Source organism: Salvia hispanica, chromosome 3 (genome assembly GCF_029641045.1).
Source record: "Salvia hispanica isolate PSC_SH4W2 chromosome 3, Shi_PSC_v1, whole genome shotgun sequence".
NCBI classification, from domain to species: Eukaryota; Viridiplantae; Streptophyta; class Magnoliopsida; order Lamiales; family Lamiaceae; genus Salvia; species Salvia hispanica.
The window spans coordinates 4,942,875-4,961,098 of NC_142694.1; the positions used below are offsets into that span (position 1 = coordinate 4,942,875).

The 18,224-nt window shown below is 32.8% G+C and overlaps 2 protein-coding genes across 2 annotated transcripts; one reads left to right on the forward strand and one right to left on the reverse strand.

Annotated features, from left to right (window-relative positions):
• Positions 1–11,244: 11,244 nt before the first annotated feature.
• Positions 11,245–13,056, forward strand: LOC125214673 (DCD (Development and Cell Death) domain protein). Its single transcript, XM_048115790.2, has 4 exons — positions 11,245–12,019; positions 12,258–12,358; positions 12,475–12,669; positions 12,767–13,056. Exons 1-4 carry the CDS (start codon positions 11,410–11,412, stop codon positions 12,806–12,808), a joined length of 948 nt encoding a protein of 315 aa, XP_047971747.1. The 5' UTR covers positions 11,245–11,409; the 3' UTR covers positions 12,809–13,056.
• Positions 13,057–16,158: 3,102 nt separating this feature from the next.
• Positions 16,159–18,047, reverse strand: LOC125211873 (RNA polymerase II transcriptional coactivator KELP-like). Its single transcript, XM_048111822.2, has 3 exons — positions 17,571–18,047; positions 17,091–17,196; positions 16,159–16,445 (listed from the first exon to the last, which is right to left on the reverse strand). The coding sequence occupies exons 1-3, from the start codon at positions 17,859–17,861 to the stop codon at positions 16,357–16,359; spliced, it is 486 nt and encodes a 161-aa protein (XP_047967779.1). The 5' UTR covers positions 17,862–18,047; the 3' UTR covers positions 16,159–16,356.
• Between the last annotated feature and the right edge of the window lie 177 nt (positions 18,048–18,224).

Here is an 18,224-nt window from a genome sequence, read left to right on the forward strand (position 1 = left end):
TTATTTAAATTTTGTGTAAAATTAATTTTAAAGTTATAGTATAAATATCTAATGATATTAGAATTCAATTGTTACTAATTATTTTTGTTCTCCTTTATATAAAATAAGTCAATTATTAACAATTACTAGTATTTATACTTAGTATACAATTCATTTATAAAAAAAGTAATTCAGTTTTTTAGAGGGAACAATATTTCATTATTAAAAATATATATAGAACATATCTTATTCTGGAAACATAAACTAGACAATTGGAAATTACTTACTTTAAATCCATTAAATAAAATAAAATCCTAGATAATTTATAAAGCTAAGTTATGACAAAGACTCGTATATAGTTTATAATCAGTTTAATATATTCAACAATTCAATTAATCGAAAATGAGTACTATACATTATTATTTGAAATTAATATCGTTCAATTATATCTATAATCAGTATACACCCTCAATTGTTATGATGTCACGTCTTAATAATATCAATTAAAATCTTGAATTGAAGCATAATCATCCAATTAAATAAAAATAAATTTAATCTCCCGTTGAATCTAAGATCAATATAAAACCATAATTATATTTATTTGTATATCATAAATTCATAATACAACGTCATACTAGTTCAGTTTGACCATATATTAACTCAATTACTTATTTGAACGATCATACACTTATACCTAAGATAAGTACATTAGTCATAGTTCAGTTTCAATTTTGATCACTAATTTAATTACATGTTTCAATGATTATAATTTATAAGTTATTTATTAATTGATTAATTAAATTTTTTACAACACACATATATTGTTAAAGATATTTTTAATACAATTAAGGACGTTAATTTGTGTTCTTTAAAATTAATCTTTTATAGTGTATGAATCATTATAGTTGTGAATATCACCATCTTATATTTATAAGTCAAATTAATTATCGATAATTTAATTTACTATCACTCATGTTAATTAGGAGATCAGTATGAGTAGTATGTAATATTTTTATTAAGTTATATAATATCATACTTATCATGATATAATACTACTGTATTATGTAAAAAAGAATATTATTACTACTATAAAACTCATGCAGAATTTAGAGTAGTCTATCACCGGGTACCAACTACCAAAGCTCATCCATTAAGCTCAATTTCATCCCTCATTTCTTACAAGTAAATTAAAATCTACTCTATAAAAAAATAACAAGTTAGGAGTACAATTTTAAATTAAAACTTATGTAACAAAAATATCATTGCGTAGCACCCCCATCCCCCCCTAATTAATAACTGGATTATACACGTTATATTTAAATAAATAATACATCATATATAAAAATATATTAGTAAAAATAAAAAATTAAAATTGAAAGAGCTTGAAAATAAAAGAAATATAACTAAGGGATTGTGAAATTGAAATTTACTGCTGCAATTAAGTAAAGGGTAATAGTGTAAACATTATTTGAGCATTAAATAAGGTAATTAAATAATTTCTATCTATATTATTTATATTTACTAAAATGCCATTTTATGGCCATCCATAATGTGGCTACATAGCATTTCCCAAAATTTTATCTAACTGTGAAACATTTAATGTACAAAATAATTTAAATAAATATTGCATCGGAAGCTCAATATAGAGAGCAAATCATTCCCTCAGCAAAATAGAAAGTTAGAAACTAAACAATTTGAAAAAGTAAATACCACATTACATGATAAGTACAATACCATATATAATGTGAGAGATTTATTACATCACACACAAACAAGACTTGGACCTAAACTTTATGGCTAAGACGAACCTTGTCACGTTTCAACTTTGCTACTTGAGCTAGGTTTTATTGCACGATAACTAATTGGTAAATAGTTTTATAGCATTCCTTCAAATTTGAGGGCTACGTCAGCAAAGTTTTCTTTCAAATCTTAGGTTTCTTTTCATTAATTAGGAGTAATTAGTTCTTTATGACGAGGATTACCGTCCTAGATTAAGAGCAACAAATTAACCAACTTTTTATCAGCTTTAGAGAGAGTGGAGAAGGAATAGAAAGAGTCACGACAAACCAATTACGTCGAGGTTATGTGACTGCCTGTCTGTCTAATTAGGCTAACACCTTCAATTTATTATGCTAATTACGTTAAAAGCTTTATTTGTTTATTAATTATTGATCCCACCGTTAAATATATATCTTGAAAAGGCCCTTAGTCTGCTTTTCAACCGACCCTTCAACCCCCTAAAGAGTTGCATTCTTAAATACTATAAACAATACTTTTAATAAAGATAATTGAGGAAATAATAAAGATAAATAATAAAGATAATTGAGGAGTATTTATTTATAGGCCTTAGTTTTTGTAGCAATTACAAATTAAATATGATCATTATCAGGTGATTAACTCATGGCACCAGAAAATTGAAACTGGGCCATGGGACAAATTTTAGAGAAGTTGTTGTGATGGGATAATTTTGTTTTTACTAAAATTGGTTAATAATGTCAGTCATAGTGTAAAATAGATAAATAATGGTAATAATTAATTCCACCCATGTGGACGGCAGTTTGGTAAGTTTGGTTGAAATTTTGATGAAATTTTCCTCCTATTCCAACATTCACCTCCCATCGTTCAAAATAAATGATTTGTCCCACTGAGCAACATGAAAGTAAAAAAATATTGAATCATGTGTAGTCGACATACTATTAATTTTATTAATATTATTTTGATGAATTTACGGAAACATAACAATCACCTCCGTTTCAACGTTGCCATGATCAAGTGAAAATGAACAAATATGGCCAATAATTGGTTAAGAATGCAGCATGTTACATGTCATCAATTGGTCCAACCAAAGCCATAGTAGTATATAATAAGATTGCATCCAAAATTAGGCCAATTCAGGCACTATGGAGTATCTACCCCATTTGCTTAGCACAGATGCAATAATGTCAGAAAATTTAATGCTAAATTATTAGGTACTTAATCTGGCCTTCATTATGGTAACCGGTATCCAACAATTTTAATTTATCATCTAATTCTCCTAGTCCAATAAAAGCTGTTTGTAAAGTTCAGATATAAAATATACTGTGAGGTCATGTTGTAAAAAGGAAGTTGGTAGTATTATACTAGTATATTTGTTAAAGCCAAATTCAAAAATTATGATTTGTTTTTATGATGTATTTTCTGTGAATAAAAAAGTGTTTGTAAGATTGAAAGATAGTGTAGGGAGTAAATTACAATAATTAATGATATTACTGTAATGTTGACAAAAATGTTTTGAGTAGTAGTAGTACTATAAAACAAAACAAAATGTATTTTCTTAATTAGATATTTATTGTTCGCTTACCTACCAACAGGTCCAACAAAAACGAGCAAAACAATTGTAGTCATCAAATTGGCATAAACAACTTATTCTTGAAACAAAGGTTTAGGAAGGCGGCAACAACTATTTAATAGTAAAATTTATTTTTATTTCCTGATGGGGCTAAGTGAATCACCAATTTATGGTAAGTCAATAAATTTTTATTCTTCTTTTTACCTTTAATTAATGAGGCCAAGTTTAAATTATGAGTTTTGTTCAAACATAATTACTTAAACAAAGTTTTGCAAGAAACAAGGACGTACTATATATATAATTTAACATACGAAATTAAAGAGTGACGAAATGGCATCATAGAATAAAATTAATTAAGTTTAAAATGATTTCGATTCTTGAAGCATATTCCAATATCAAATCGAATCGAAATATTATTTTTCCTTGTTGATTGTGAGATGTCCATCCAGCTCCAATGAGTTAATCAACTCTAGTTAGCCATGTGATGTTACTATTAGTGCAGTAATTAATAACCATCACTTTCTCAAAAACATTATCATCAGCTCTAAAATAAAGTTAAATATATATTTAGGTTGGCTGCAACTTTCATGAAAAAGCAAGAAGCATATTTAAAAACTCCAATGTGGACTTAACTTTGAAGATTAAATAAAAGGCGCCTTCTATAATAAGAATAAACATAGCCATTGTTTTGGAAGCCAAGTTGCATAAAATGGTTTGTTGATAGTTGAATCTCACTATATGTGTGCAATAGGCCTATTAATGCACTAGACATCTAAGTGATCATGACGGACAAGATGACGTTTTGTGTCACACTATATATTAAGAATTTACTTTGGAATTCATAGTAGTATATCTTTGCTTGTTAAAAATAAAATAAGATCAAATCAAATTGGTTCTTAGGTAGCAATATTACTTCATTTTTATTGTTTCTTTATAATGTCAAATGTTGGTGGTTTAATGTGTCCGGGCAAATAAAGAAAAGGACAATTATTATTACTACTACCTTGGAAGTAAATTGACAAAAATGCCATTATAGTTAAAAAGTAAGTGAAAATGATAAAAAAATATCTCAAAATAGTGCAACAAATGCATTGCAAAGTGAAACATGGGAATTATTGGACACTATGAAGTACTGTGCCTTGTTTTTTTTCTACCAAAGTCAATAATTAGCAAAGCAAACTAGGTGGTGAAATGCTTCCACAAGTTGCAATATGTGGTCTTCCACCCAACAATGAAACTCACTGGAAATTAATCAGCATTTGAATTTCACCCCAACATAGGTCCCAAAAGCAGGATTCCATCATATTCAAAACACCATATATCTTGTCACATCACCACACTTCATTTTCAATTTCCATTTCCTCTCCCACTTGGCAAAATTCAAATACACCAAACCATGAACAATAAAACATAATGGGATGCTTCAGCTAACATTCTTGGTGACATTCCAATGCCCAGAATCTGACCATGAAAACAACGTTTTCATTTACCAGGAACAAATTTGTGTCATCCTGTCCCCTCCAACATTTTAGTGCAATTCAAAAATAGGTGAGATATTAGACATACCAAAACCATGTGTTCTTATTCTTATTGATGGATAATCAATGTTCTTCTTGAGTTTAATACTCCCACCAAATTAGCTTAACCGAATCCAAATGAGTTAGATATGGCTGCAAAGATTGAGATTAATAGCAATATAGCAACAATTTAATAATTTGATCTCGACCACTTGATATAGTAATTGCTAGAAAGATGGCAGCACAAGGATAAGACGACATTATACCAATATTAAGTTGATGTTGTTTGGGGACCGTGTCGATCGAGACATCACCTTCCAAGTCATGCACAGATGATCAAGAATCAAGAAATGCAGTCACACAAATGTCACATGGATACAACCATGTATCCGTGTTGAGTGCTTTGATGGTTGAAATTACTTCTAGTCCCCACCTGATCATGTGAGTTATAGCAATCTTACTAAGTTTTGGATTTTGATTAAAACATCATAACAAAATGTATCTTTCAACACCTTTTTTATTGCAATAACCTCAGCTAAGTGTTACTGTTGCATGAGCATTAATATAGTTGTCCTAATTCATCATAAAAACTTTAACCACCTAATATTGAAAGATATTTAGTAAGTTAGGCCTCATCATTAGGCCAGTGTGTATAGCCAGCCAGCAATGCAGACCCCATGTTTGTGATTGAATAGGGAATGAAAAATGGAGTAATTTTGATATATCCCTTCTGGACCAAGGCCTCCCCACTCCACTGCTGAATGCTGTGATGCCTCCCATCAGCACGCCTATTCGCGCCTTTTTTCAAACAAATTATGTTCAAGAATCAAACTCCAAATAATCATTCATTTGAAATGCTTTTAGTGTCACGAAGTGGTTGGGTGAGGGATGCATACTCATCCAGGCGGCGGCGATCATTCTTGCCATCAATGCAGCCCGTGGAAGAGTAATCGCATAGCTTCCCAGCAAACCTCACAGAAGCATCAAATATGTCTATAAAAGTGATGCCACTAACTCCATCAAGGAGTTTGTGTAGAATGTCTCGATATCGCGGTCAGAGACCAAAACAAGCCCCATTCCTCTTTTGAGGATCTGTTTCCCTCTTTGGAGCTGAAACTGTTGGACCACCCATCATTGCCTTGATCTTTTACGAATGTGTCATACAATTAGGACATCAACATTAACAAAAAAAATCTCATTGCCAAAGAAAGCAAGCTCAGAGGTTGGGTAAACAACACTACAAGATAGCAACATGAAGATGTATGTAGTTAGATGAGAAACTAGAACTAAAATCAACAATAGTACATTATTATAGCCTGAAAGTATTACAATATTACTAACAAATTCCTACTGCATGACAATCACACATTACTTTGATCAATCTATATTGGCTAAACACATTAAAATGACGCATTTGTGACATCTTGGTGATGTTTTGAAGAGCAAAGCAGAAGAAGATGCTGCAAAAGCAATGCTAGCCAATCTTTGACACTAATTTCCCTTACCAAAATCAAGATTTAATTATAAGAAATCAATAGGGAGAGACCCATTGCAAAAAGATAGAGATTTGAGGAACAAGAAAACAAGAAGATGTTGTACAAAGTTGATGGAATTAAATTAACAAAGAGGGCTTTTCTTAGTTTAAGGAATTGTAGAGTTAAACAAACTCGACTTGTTAGTGAAGTGAACAAATAAGTCGATGAATGCAAGGTCTGAAACATAAACAAAGCTCGCCGCCATATTCTCCACGACCGTTGGAATTATGGAATCTATATTGTTTTAATTAATTAATATTATCGTTTGTTAGTGTTATTTTAATGTTCTTTTTTCTCCTCGTTTAATATGAGGGAAGGAAATTTACCAATGTAGGATTTATTTAAATTATTTTAGATGTGAATTTAGTATATCACTTTCAATTGAATTTAAAATGTGAGCTGCATTAGTAATATGACAAAGCTAGCTAGAAAAAGGTGAATAAATGACTTTTAAATATTAAATTTGCTTAATTACTTTTCGAATTATTAATTGGATCAAATTTCTTTTCTTCAAATTCAGATTTTCGCTTTTAATTTTAATTGGATTTTTAAATAGAAAATTCTTAAAATTTAATTTGTATTCAATATATATTTTTATAGATATTTATGCAAATATATATTATTTTATCTAGTTATTTCATATAATGTTTATAATTTTACTATGGATATTTTGGGATTTTTTGAATAGATCATATTTATAGTTTGTTTGTATTTTGTTAAAAATTTTGGATTTTAAAATACGAATTTTCACATAGTTGAATTATTTTCAATTTGTTTTCTTCAAATTCGAATTCTTTTATCGATTCAGATTAGTTAAATAGTCTATAAATGGTTCGCGCCAAATGATTTGGACCATTTGGTAATGTGGGATTCAAATCATGGGTATAATGAACTAAATTAATGGTTAATAAATCAATTATGATATACTAGTAGAATAAAAAGACTAATAAATCAAGTTATGGTATACTGGTAGAATAAAAAGACAAGGCATATTTTTGTTAGATGACCAAATTATGGTGGTTTTCCAAGTCAAAACTTCACAACATTAGTTATGGGTTTTGGCCCATGTATAACGACTACATGATAGATGAATTAGTGGGTCGAAAAATCTATTGTATTGAATTATTTGATTGACTTGTGAGTTGTTCAACTTCTTTTTCTGGACTTATTCAAACACCAATTTTACCATAACAAACTACTACTAATTTCATTTGATGTGGAAATGGTCACTAAATCAAGTCTTTTCATACGTACATACTTTGACATGTTACTGTTTGGTGGTATATATACTATACTGTATTTAATAATTTAATTTAGAGCTGATGCAATTTCTATTGTTACTTGCAAAATAAAATCTTACACAATTTTTATATGTTTCGTATTTTCAGTTCTCACGGAGTACTATTTTTTATGTTCATCCAATTTCAAAATTGATTGGTGATAATTTTTACTGTATTATATGGAGATAAATTCATTCTCCAGTAGTATTATGTCATTCCATCTTAGAGACTTAGACAAATCATTAATTAATTTATTCAATAGATCCCTCCTCACATCTGTTTCCATTTTTTGTATTTTGACATTTATTGGTTGATTGAAATATCAATTTTAGTCAGTCAAAGGTTTGGTCAAGTCATTCCATCATGATATATAATTCAGACAAATTACATCTAGAAAGTTACTACAACCGTAGTCTAGTCATATTTAGGGAAGGAAAATAGGCAAGTTAGTGAAACTTACAGCAATAAGTTTCAAAAAATTATCTTTAGATTAACTTAAATACTTTTATTGGATAAGTATAAGATCAAATACAAAGTTGGCTACATGTCAGAAACTAAATTTGCCATGTTTAATTGAGGACCAAATCTAAATCAGCATTAAATTGCCACTGCAATCTCATTGATTTATCAGCCTCAGTTGTACTTAATTTTACATATCTTTTTTTTTTTAGTTGGGGAGTTAGAGGTTGGGGCCGGTGAATCGGTGATAATCACTTCTTAAATACTATATTGTTTACATATTTTGGTAGTATATTAATTCCTATTAATTAGTACGTGTATATTTATCCAATTGATCAGTGGGCCTAAATATATTAATTTCTTACATAGTTTGAATGAAATTGTACCGGATACTATCCACTTTTTATTCTTTTAATTTCATAAGTTTTTTAAAATTTTCGATTTTAGCTTCAAAGCTATACTATTGTGTTGGCTAATACTTGGACCAGCTATCCCACCCAATCACCCATTAAGGTGCCTACAAATCAGTGCCGAGAAGAATAGTCACTCGATCCGCCGGTGGATATCCTTGGTAATTAAAAAAAAAGTATAAAAAATAACATATTGAAAAGTACTCATTAATTATTGACGGTAATGAACTTGGCTGAAATTCAGTAAACCATACTTCACCCTATTTCGCTAAGGCTAGGGTTTCAAAAGTTGGTAGAGAAAATAGAGAAAGTAAAATAAATGATAAAAATTAGAAATTTAATGTATTTTTTGATTTATCTAGAAATTCTACTAGGTATTTCATTAATTCTATTTTACAATCTGAGAAATAATCAACAAAAATCCTGGAAAGGAGTTTATAATTACACTGAAGCCAAAATTATGAAATTACATGATGAAGAATTAAATCCAATAAGCGTAGCATTGAGACGTGGTCTCGGAAATGACTTGGAACGCGGATATTGCGACAGGGCAAGGCTCGGTCCGTGTGGGCGGCTCATGGGGGTGTGGTGGGCTTGGACTTGGTGCTAGGGCATCCGTATAAAAAATTTACAACACCAAACATCGGGATTCCTTATCTGAATAGCAATAATTAGGAAAATGCATAATTAAAATCCAATCATATTATTTCCACCTTTTATCTTCTCATCATTACAGCATCGTCCCGTTACGCGCGTATCAATAATTTCTCAAATATTCTTAATAATTTTACGCGTAATTGTGGGATTAAATCCAAAATATAGCGATCATGTAAAAACACGTGTCCCGTTTAGGACAAATATAATCTTAATTACAAGGAATAAGACTTGTGAATAATTATTAAAAAATATAAAAAAATAAAAACATTAAAGCTAGTAATATCGGCCCGACGAATAGCAGCCCGACCCGGGAAGCCAGCTGGGTCCCATGTGTTTAAGTAGAAGACACGTGCAGCTCCCTTAATACATAAGCAAATATTCATTTCAGTGTGAACTCAATCCTTCACTTGGAATGCAATGGTTCACTCTGACCTTCTAGAATTTTATTTTCGATTATTTCCAGAGATAAAAAGTGATTTTTGTAAAAATAAATTAGGAAATATATTAGAAAAAGGATGTAAATAGTGTAAATATATTTTGTTTTATTTTAATCTTATTTTAGGATTGGTGCAGTGGGGTGAAATATGAATCACATAAGTATGACAACATCGGGTAATGTATATTCATAACAATCGGATTTATGCTTAGGAAAGTTAATTACACAATCATAGAAAATCGAGAAAGTTAAAGGACAGCTGTCTTTATATGCATAACTTTACATTCAAAACTTTTAAGCCCAGTTGTTCCTTTAAAAATAAATCCCAAAAATGATTGAAAATTTTCACGTTTTGAAAATATAATAATGAAATTAATACCACATTAAACGTCAATTGTTTAGTCATTTGTAATTAATTTGTTTTTAAATACCACGTCCATAGAATAGAAATAGGTCATATTTCACTTTTCGATCGTCCTATATAAATAGTTCATATTCATTTATAGTAACTTTTTTTCTTCTTTTCTTTTACTTTATCATTTATGGTCTCACACTCGCTACACAATTTCAACTATTTTTTCTCTTTCTCTCTTACTTTATCAATTACACATTAAAACTCGTGTCAACCCTAAATGACCTATTTTTATGAAACGGATGGAGTATTGTGTAACTCAGTTTGTAGTAAATACTTTATAACTTTTTTTGCATGAATTTAGAATTTAGAATTTAGATCGTCTTTATACAATATTGAAACTCAAATTTGTTATAGCTCTTGGATATTATAGGTTTGAATTTTAACATTAATTTTATTTTCAAAGGTATGAATTTTAACATTAATTTTATTTTCGAAGGTATGAAATGACAGATTGAATCATAAGAACTCTTTTTATAACTTTCAACTCAATTTATATACTGCAAAAACATCCATACGCAACCGAGAATAAAAGTGATAATATGAGGCCACAATTGAGATAGAGGGATGAAGTCTTTCTTATCGAGTAATCTTTCCACCACCGCCTCACCGCTTGTCAACTGTGTATCACGTGTTTCTTTCTCTTTCAATTGCACGTTATTGTTCAATTTAGTAAAAAAAAATACCGAAAGGACGAACCAGATGATCAAAAGGCGATCGTGTATCACGAGTTTCTTTCTCTTTTATCATAAACTATTGATAAATCCACCGAAAAAGCAAGACAATCATACAGATAGTCAAAAGAGAAACAACGAATGTAGCCAATATAAGTGCGAGACAATGTGCGTAACAGAGGAAAACCATCAAACATCGATAATATACTATTAACCCAAGATTGAAAACTTTTAAAAAACAATCGCGTGCTTAGCATCTGTTCAAAGCACACCGTCACGTATTTAGTGTTTAAGCACGATGATGCGGTGCCCAAGCGCATGCATTTCATTTCCTAGCGCGACACATAGCCGAAATAGTAGTGATGAGGAGAGAAACTCAAAACTAGACTTCACTTCACTTTCACTATCGGCTAACTTCAAAACCGCGTTTTTGTCGTCATCACACCTAATTCTTCAAACCCTCCACCAAACTTTTTAATTAATCCCCACTCCCATTTTCTCTTTTTTTAATTAACCCAAATTCCATTTCCTTCCTCATTACTTTTCCACACTTAGCTTTGACAAATCCACACGTTATCCCCTCTCCTTCCTCGCACCTTCGCCCCCTTTCTCCCCCATTTATACGGCCCCTCTCTCCATTCCCCTTTACCTTCACCAATTCCTCATCTCATCTACTACTGTTTGCACCGATTAACGATTTTTTTTGAGGTTTTAATTCTAAAATGGAGAACAATCAATCCTCGTTTTGGCAGTTCAGTGATAACCTCCGCCTCCAGACGGGGAGCCTGGCCGATCTGTCCCTCAACGACTCAATCTGGAGCACCAACTACGCGGCAAAGCGGACCACCGAGGAGAGGCGCAACTTCGACTTCCGCAACGCCGATCTGAAGTCGGATTTCAACGTAGGGTTCAGCAACGATGCGTGGAAGGCGCCGATCAACGATAGCTTTAACAGCGGAGTCAATTACTCCGGCTACGGATCGGGCTCCACCGGGCTGAACGGCGGGTTTAATAAGGGCGTTTACTCGACGCCGTCGATGAATTTCAACAGCTATTACAGTAAGGGGAAAGGTTTCGCCAATAATGCTGTGGTGAATGGGAAGATTAATAGGGGGAAGAACGACGAGGAGCATGGGGGTAAATTGGGGAAGAAGAATAGGGGGAATAAGGAGACCGGTAAGGATAGTAACGGCGACAACAAGACGGCGGTTGATAAGAGGTTTAAGACGCTGCCGCCGGCTGAGGCTTTGCCGAGGAACGAGACCATCGGTGGATATATTTTCGTCTGCAACAACGATACCATGGCTGAGAACCTCAAGCGCCAACTTTTTGGTAAGATTTCTTCTCATTTCCATATCGTTTTTGGTCAATCCCTAAAATATGAATAATTCAATTTTGGTAAAATTGATGGACTCTGTTTATGTTAGTTTTAGTAAAATTTGTGTCAATAATTGCTGAATTTCACGGATCTTTACCAGTGATCGATCACGAATCTAGAGTTGCTGTTTCCAATTTTGGCAGTTTATTTGTGCTGTATAAATCTGTGACCTAAAATTATCCAAAATTTCAGGGCTGCCACCACGCTACCGTGACTCTGTTCGTGCCATAACCCCAGGATTACCCCTCTTTCTGTACAACTACTCAACTCATCAGCTTCATGGAGTTTTCGAGGTTTGTTTTTATCTGAGTTTCTTTAGCTTAATTGTGCTTAATATCAAACTATGATAGTTTAGTTCAACTTGTGCAAATCTATGAATCATGATTGATGTATTGGTGTTCGGTTTCAGGCTGCAAGCTTCGGAGGCACAAACATTGACCCCACAGCTTGGGAGGACAAGAAGAACCAAGGCGAGTCGCGCTTCCCTGCTCAGGTCCGTGTGGTGACGAGGAAGATCTGCGAGCCTCTGGAGGAGGACTCGTTCCGCCCAATCCTCCACCACTACGACGGCCCCAAGTTCCGCCTTGAACTTAACATTCCTGAGGTATTGTTTCATTTTCTTCATGCTTCAGTCACCACTTAACTCAAACTTGCAACATATCAATCAGCTTATCATAATGAATCTGGTTTTGTGATTACAGGCTCTATCCCTTTTGGACATTTTTGATGAGACCAATGCTTAAGATGAATGGTTGATGGATGGATTGAAGGAAGAAGAACAAGGGTAGGCATTTTGGTTGGTTGGTTGTGTATATGTATATAGAAGGAAAGATACATATATCTATTAAAAGGAGTTTTGGGACTTCGTTTGTAATACTACTACAAAATACTCTATACAATTACAAGTAGATTTTAAGTTAATGTTTTCTTGTATAAGTGAATAATACTTTGCTCTTTTCTTCAAGTCAAAGATGCAATAATTTTGATGAAATCTATGTTGTTGCTTTGGTTGCCAACAAATTTGGTGTATTTTTGTGTGGAGGTGCCATACATCTGTCTCTCTTTCTTTCTTTTTTTTGATTATTGTTGTGGAGATGTGTGCTGTAGCCAGCAATTTCATTTAGGTTGGGAATCGAAATTGAACACAACTTTCAATTTTATATTCCTGCAGTAAGTATATTCGTGCACTCAGATGTGAAATTATTCCCTCTTCAGTTTGATGTTCTATTTTACGAGTTCGGAATTTATGGATAAATTCGATGCTGTCTTCGCTGGTGGATTCACTTTTGTTGATAGTATACATAAATTGGAGTGTTATTGTTAAAAAATTGATAAACTATGACTATGTAATGTGAGGTATATAATTTATGTGAGTTTTGAATCACTTGTTAAGGTGCCAATGTAATGACACAAAATCAGCATAGTGGAGGAGTTGTCGGTAGGGGAAACAACGAAAAAGTTGTCGGCAAATATATTTTATAAAAGTATTAATGTTTAATTATATTTGAATAATAATCCTAATTATATTCGTAAGATGATCTTACAAAAATATCACTCATATTTACATCTAATGGGACCGTTACATATGATGGTACACGGGTCGATAGATGATTACAAGTGAATTACAGGAGTAATATTATATTTCTTCGAGAACCAAGTTTGTTTGATTTATTCGTGATTGACGGGGCAAAAGACTTTAATTTAGTGATTGATGTGTAATATTATTTTTATATTCCGCTAATTCAGGCAATTTGAAATGAAATTTCTTTGATTTCTATTTAATTACGTTTATCAAACAAAACTCATGGGAATAATAATAGTAGAGGTTGGTGTTGACGTCGAAACACATAGGGAACGTGGTGATTGTCGTTGGCAATGAATAGTAGATGCAAATGGAATGATCAAAATTCAAAGGATTGGGAAGAGCAGTGATTGCCATCGGCGATGAATAGCAGACACAAAATGGAATTATCCAAATTTAAAAGATTGAAAATAGTAAAGTCGACGATAGCTCTAAATATTAAATTTAATGGAGTTGTAAGTTGATGGTGAATCAATCGAGTCGTTACTCTATCTAGATGTGTCACTGGTATTATATACTTATATTTGAGGTGGTAGTATGTAACGAGTGCGACAAGTCGTAGAAAGCTACTTGTACAATATAGAGTTTGGAAAAACACCAAATAAAATTGATTATCAAGATTAGGTGGACGGCAAATTCAAGCAATTAACAATTTTGAATTTTCTTTACCTTTTCCTTCACGGGACGCTTTCTTTCGGTTGAGAATATTAATGGTGGTTCGCTTTACCTTTTCTAGATCATTATTACTCTTTATTAAAAATAAAATAATACTAGCATACATAGTAATTGGTACGAGTATTTAAATCATTTTTGTCTTAATATAAATCGAACTCAATCCCTAAACTATTTCAATATATTGATATGGAGTAAATTCAACCCTCTTTATTTGTGCAAAAATTTGGAGTTGAAATTTAATATTTATACGATGTGGAAATTTAAAATTGATTGGTGACTTTGGACATGCCATATACTCCATGTAAGATAAATTGACATTGTTGTATACTTTGAAGTTTGACTAGATATTCAAACTAATGTGTTTTTCCATATAAAATCTGTTAAATTCTCTAAATTCTGTCCCACATCGACTTGGTGATGATCCAATCTAATCTATATAAGTGTGGATAACCCTCCTCCTTATGAGGCCTTTTAAGGGGTGAGTGGCCCATTTCTAATATGGTATCAGAGCGGGCCCAAGTCGATGATGGTTTTCTCTTTATCTCTTATCTACCTCACGAGTGGAAGACCGATGTCCTTTCCGGCCCACTCCGATGATGGTTCTCTTATCTCTAGCATTGCCTACCCACGTGATGGAAGACCGATGTCCTTTCCGGCCCACACGTGAGGGGGCGTGTTAAATTCTCTAAATTCTGTCCCACATCGACTTGGTGATGATCCAATCTAATCTATATAAGTGTGGATAACCCTCCCCTTATGAGGCTTTTTAAGGGGTGAGTGGCCCATTTCTAATAAAATCAAATCAATGAAAAGATTATTGTTGTAATAAGAATGATATATTGTTGTAATAAGGTTTGATCACTTCACCAATCTTGTGAATTGATCAACTTTTGTGACAAGGAAAGCTATGATGCACAAGGACACCTAACAATGTGACCAAATTATTGGTGCTAATCTATTAAGACAATTTCAAAAGATTTAGTTTTGTGGAGTACTATATTAAATTAAACATAGTAGGTCAACAAGTTCTTTGTTTTAAAAAAATTAAAATAAGGAGGAAAAAATAAAATAGGGTGAAAAAGATAAAATTAGGCCAACGGAGCAGGAAAATGTTGTTGTTATAGGTATTAATAGTTTCCGTGGAGGACTTTAATTAACTTGTTATTAGAAAATAGTAATTGCGAAATTTGAATGTGATTTATCAAAGTGCTTTAAAGGCTACGTCTTAAGTTTGAAAAGGATATATCAATACAGGAATGGTATTGTTTGATTTTATAAATTGTCTATGAAAAAAAGCTAAACAATTTATAGTAAATATTTTAAACATGTGGAAAAATAGCTTTGTAACAACAATTTTTCAGATCTGATCAAATTTTTATATTCCCTTAGTTTTAAGATTTTTTTTTAATTGTTATTGATTGGTGATTAATTGGTCATTGCATGCTAGTTTGTGTGCATTTTGATATTTTTTTCATCTTTTTCTAACCATTTTAAAATAACTCGAATACAGTTAAACAAACATGAAAATTAAAAAGACAAAAAATGTAACTTATTAACCGAACATGTTTGGGCTCCAATATTATATTAGGCCCAAACAATGCAAGAGATACTTTTTATTTTTTATTTTTTATAGTTTACTCTTCTTTCTTTTTTAGTAATTTGGGGTGGTTTTTTCTTCATTTTAACCTCAAAACCTCATCTTTGCTTTGATGCTCCAAAGTCCTAATGATGTTACTGTGTACAAAACTTGGACCAGAGATAAGTTCAAGAAGACTTCGTTGAGTAGCATAGGCAGATATTTCCAGGATCAAAATGTAGTTTGAAACAAGTGGAAGATGATAAACTCCATCTATTGTCTCAGCAAACTGACTCGATTCTTGTTGTAACAAAACAATGTTAGGAGGAATGATACATAATAGCTTAAAAGAGTCTCTAGAGAGCAAAATGACATATCATATGCACTGATAGCTAGCAGTAGCACCTGAAGCTGGAGATCAAAACAGGGTCTCTTACATTGGACGAGACACAAGTAGTTCATCTCGATTCCATCTTCTTGATGGCCTTCTCTATACCAGGTACATTCTTATAGAAGGAGGCCCACTGCTCGGCTGTCAAGCTTATTCCTGCACACATACTTTGCCAAAGTAAATAACTCCGACAATGTTCATTTCAGAAATCAACAAGAAGCAGTACTAGTTCCAAAAGGCCTAATCATGTGTTTGGTTTTAACCTCCAGTTTAGAGTAGCTAAATTTGTAATATAAAAGCTTGATCCATATTGCATTCAAAATCTCCGTCTCATGGCAATGTCAACAATTAAGCTTTCCAACCAATTATGTGTTTGATTTTAGTCTCCAGGCGGACTAAGGAAATGAAAACAGATGGAAAATAGACAAAAAACTGATTAGGCTGCGCATCATCATCAACCCATGTTTCAAAAGGGCTTTTCATTATATACCAAGTCCATGCTCACTATATTTTCCTCTAAGCTTGTATTAGCTTCACTCCACTCCCCTCCATAACTTACATATGCAGACTATATTACATAGCAACTATATTTGCAAGGGTTTAGGGTTTACTTCACAGAAGCATATTTGGATCTTTCCCATCCAACTGAACATGCTAGCTCAAGTCCAAATATTGTCAAAACACAACCGAGGCAACTAGCGTTGAACAAGGAATTCTTACGAAAATTATGCTTGGCATACAAACAGAGGACATACATATATCTGTATATACGAAGCCTTACAGCAGTAGAGCAGTGTTTACCTTTGGCTGTTGGAAGTTCTTTGCCATCTTTCTTGTAATACTCCCTCATGGAAACCAGAGTCTTCCCTCTAAATTCAGAGAGTGTCACTCTTCTCTTGTCAGATAACTACACAAACAAGAAACATGATATCAGAACATAATGTGCTAGAATGTAAGAGGATATCTTAAGAATCGCCTGCAAACAGACTCCTTTTAATAAAAGATGGTACCGTTTGAATTCAAAAATGGCTGAACACAATACTCAATTTCAGAATATGTATTTTTGCCACAAAACATGAAGTAGTTTGCAGGAGAGCATTATTGAATACTGTAATAATCAAAAGGATGGAAGGAATGACATACATTCCATCATAAATCTCCAATTACAATGAATTATCAAATAAACCCTATTACCAAAATTGAAGGGCACAAAAAGAGCTCTGCAAATGCAATAGAGCAACAAAATCTGTCAACAAATGTGCAAATGAAATGGAAACTCACGCGGCAAACAATGAGGCCGCCCTCGTCATCGTACTCCTTTTCGCCTGGCTTTCTGCCGCCGTCTTCCTCCTCTTCCTCTTCGGCTTCTTCCTCCGCTTTAGCCTGTTGTTCGGTAAGGTACGTCTCCACGATCCCCCTGACGAGCTTCTTCCGGGTAGGGTCGGAGAGGTCCATTCCTAGCTTCTCGGAGGCGGATTTGCGGATTTTGAATTCGGTGGTTTCGTCCATGTTTGAATTTTTGAGGATTTCCAAAACCGTCTCCTCGATTTTGTTACGTGTTTCTTCGTCCATTCTTCCTCCCTCTTTCTTTGTTAGTGTTGGGGGTAGCCTATTTCGAGTAATCTGTCAGACTTTTTGCAAAAAATCTATGGAATTTATGCGCAGACGCAGAGAGCAATTCAGTTGCTGTTCATCATAAATTGGGAAATCAAAGAGACGTGGCGACGGCAATTATAAGGTGTGCTCGGGAGCAGGACACCCAATTGTAGGGTTTAAATTTACACCCATTTGCCCTCAAAATCATAGTACTACTATTTAAATGTCCTTTAATTAATTTATATACTTCAGTACTTATTTTTTTGAGACATTATTAATGAGACAAAGAGAGTATTCATTTTTTAAAAATGAATATAAATGATATGACCAGTTTTTAAT

What these genes read in the sequence shown, in the direction of transcription:
- LOC125211873 (XM_048111822.2), bottom strand. Translation starts at nt 17,861, where the DNA reads ATGGACGAAGAAACACGTAACAAAATCGAGGAGACGGTTTTGGAAATC. An exon ending in GCGGCCTCATTGTTTGCCGC is followed by an intron (nt 17,197 to 17,570) that starts GTGAGTTTCCAT and finishes TTGTTTGTGTAG; the next exon opens with TTATCTGACAAGAGAAGAGT. An exon ending in AGAACTTCCAACAGCCAAAG is followed by an intron (nt 16,446 to 17,090) that starts GTAAACACTGCT and finishes GTATGTGTGCAG; the next exon opens with GAATAAGCTTGACAGCCGAG.
- LOC125214673 (XM_048115790.2), top strand. Translation starts at nt 11,410, where the DNA reads ATGGAGAACAATCAATCCTCGTTTTGGCAGTTCAGTGATAACCTCCGC. An exon ending in AGCTTCATGGAGTTTTCGAG is followed by an intron (nt 12,359 to 12,474) that starts GTTTGTTTTTAT and finishes GTTCGGTTTCAG; the next exon opens with GCTGCAAGCTTCGGAGGCAC. An exon ending in TTGAACTTAACATTCCTGAG is followed by an intron (nt 12,670 to 12,766) that starts GTATTGTTTCAT and finishes TTGTGATTACAG; the next exon opens with GCTCTATCCCTTTTGGACAT.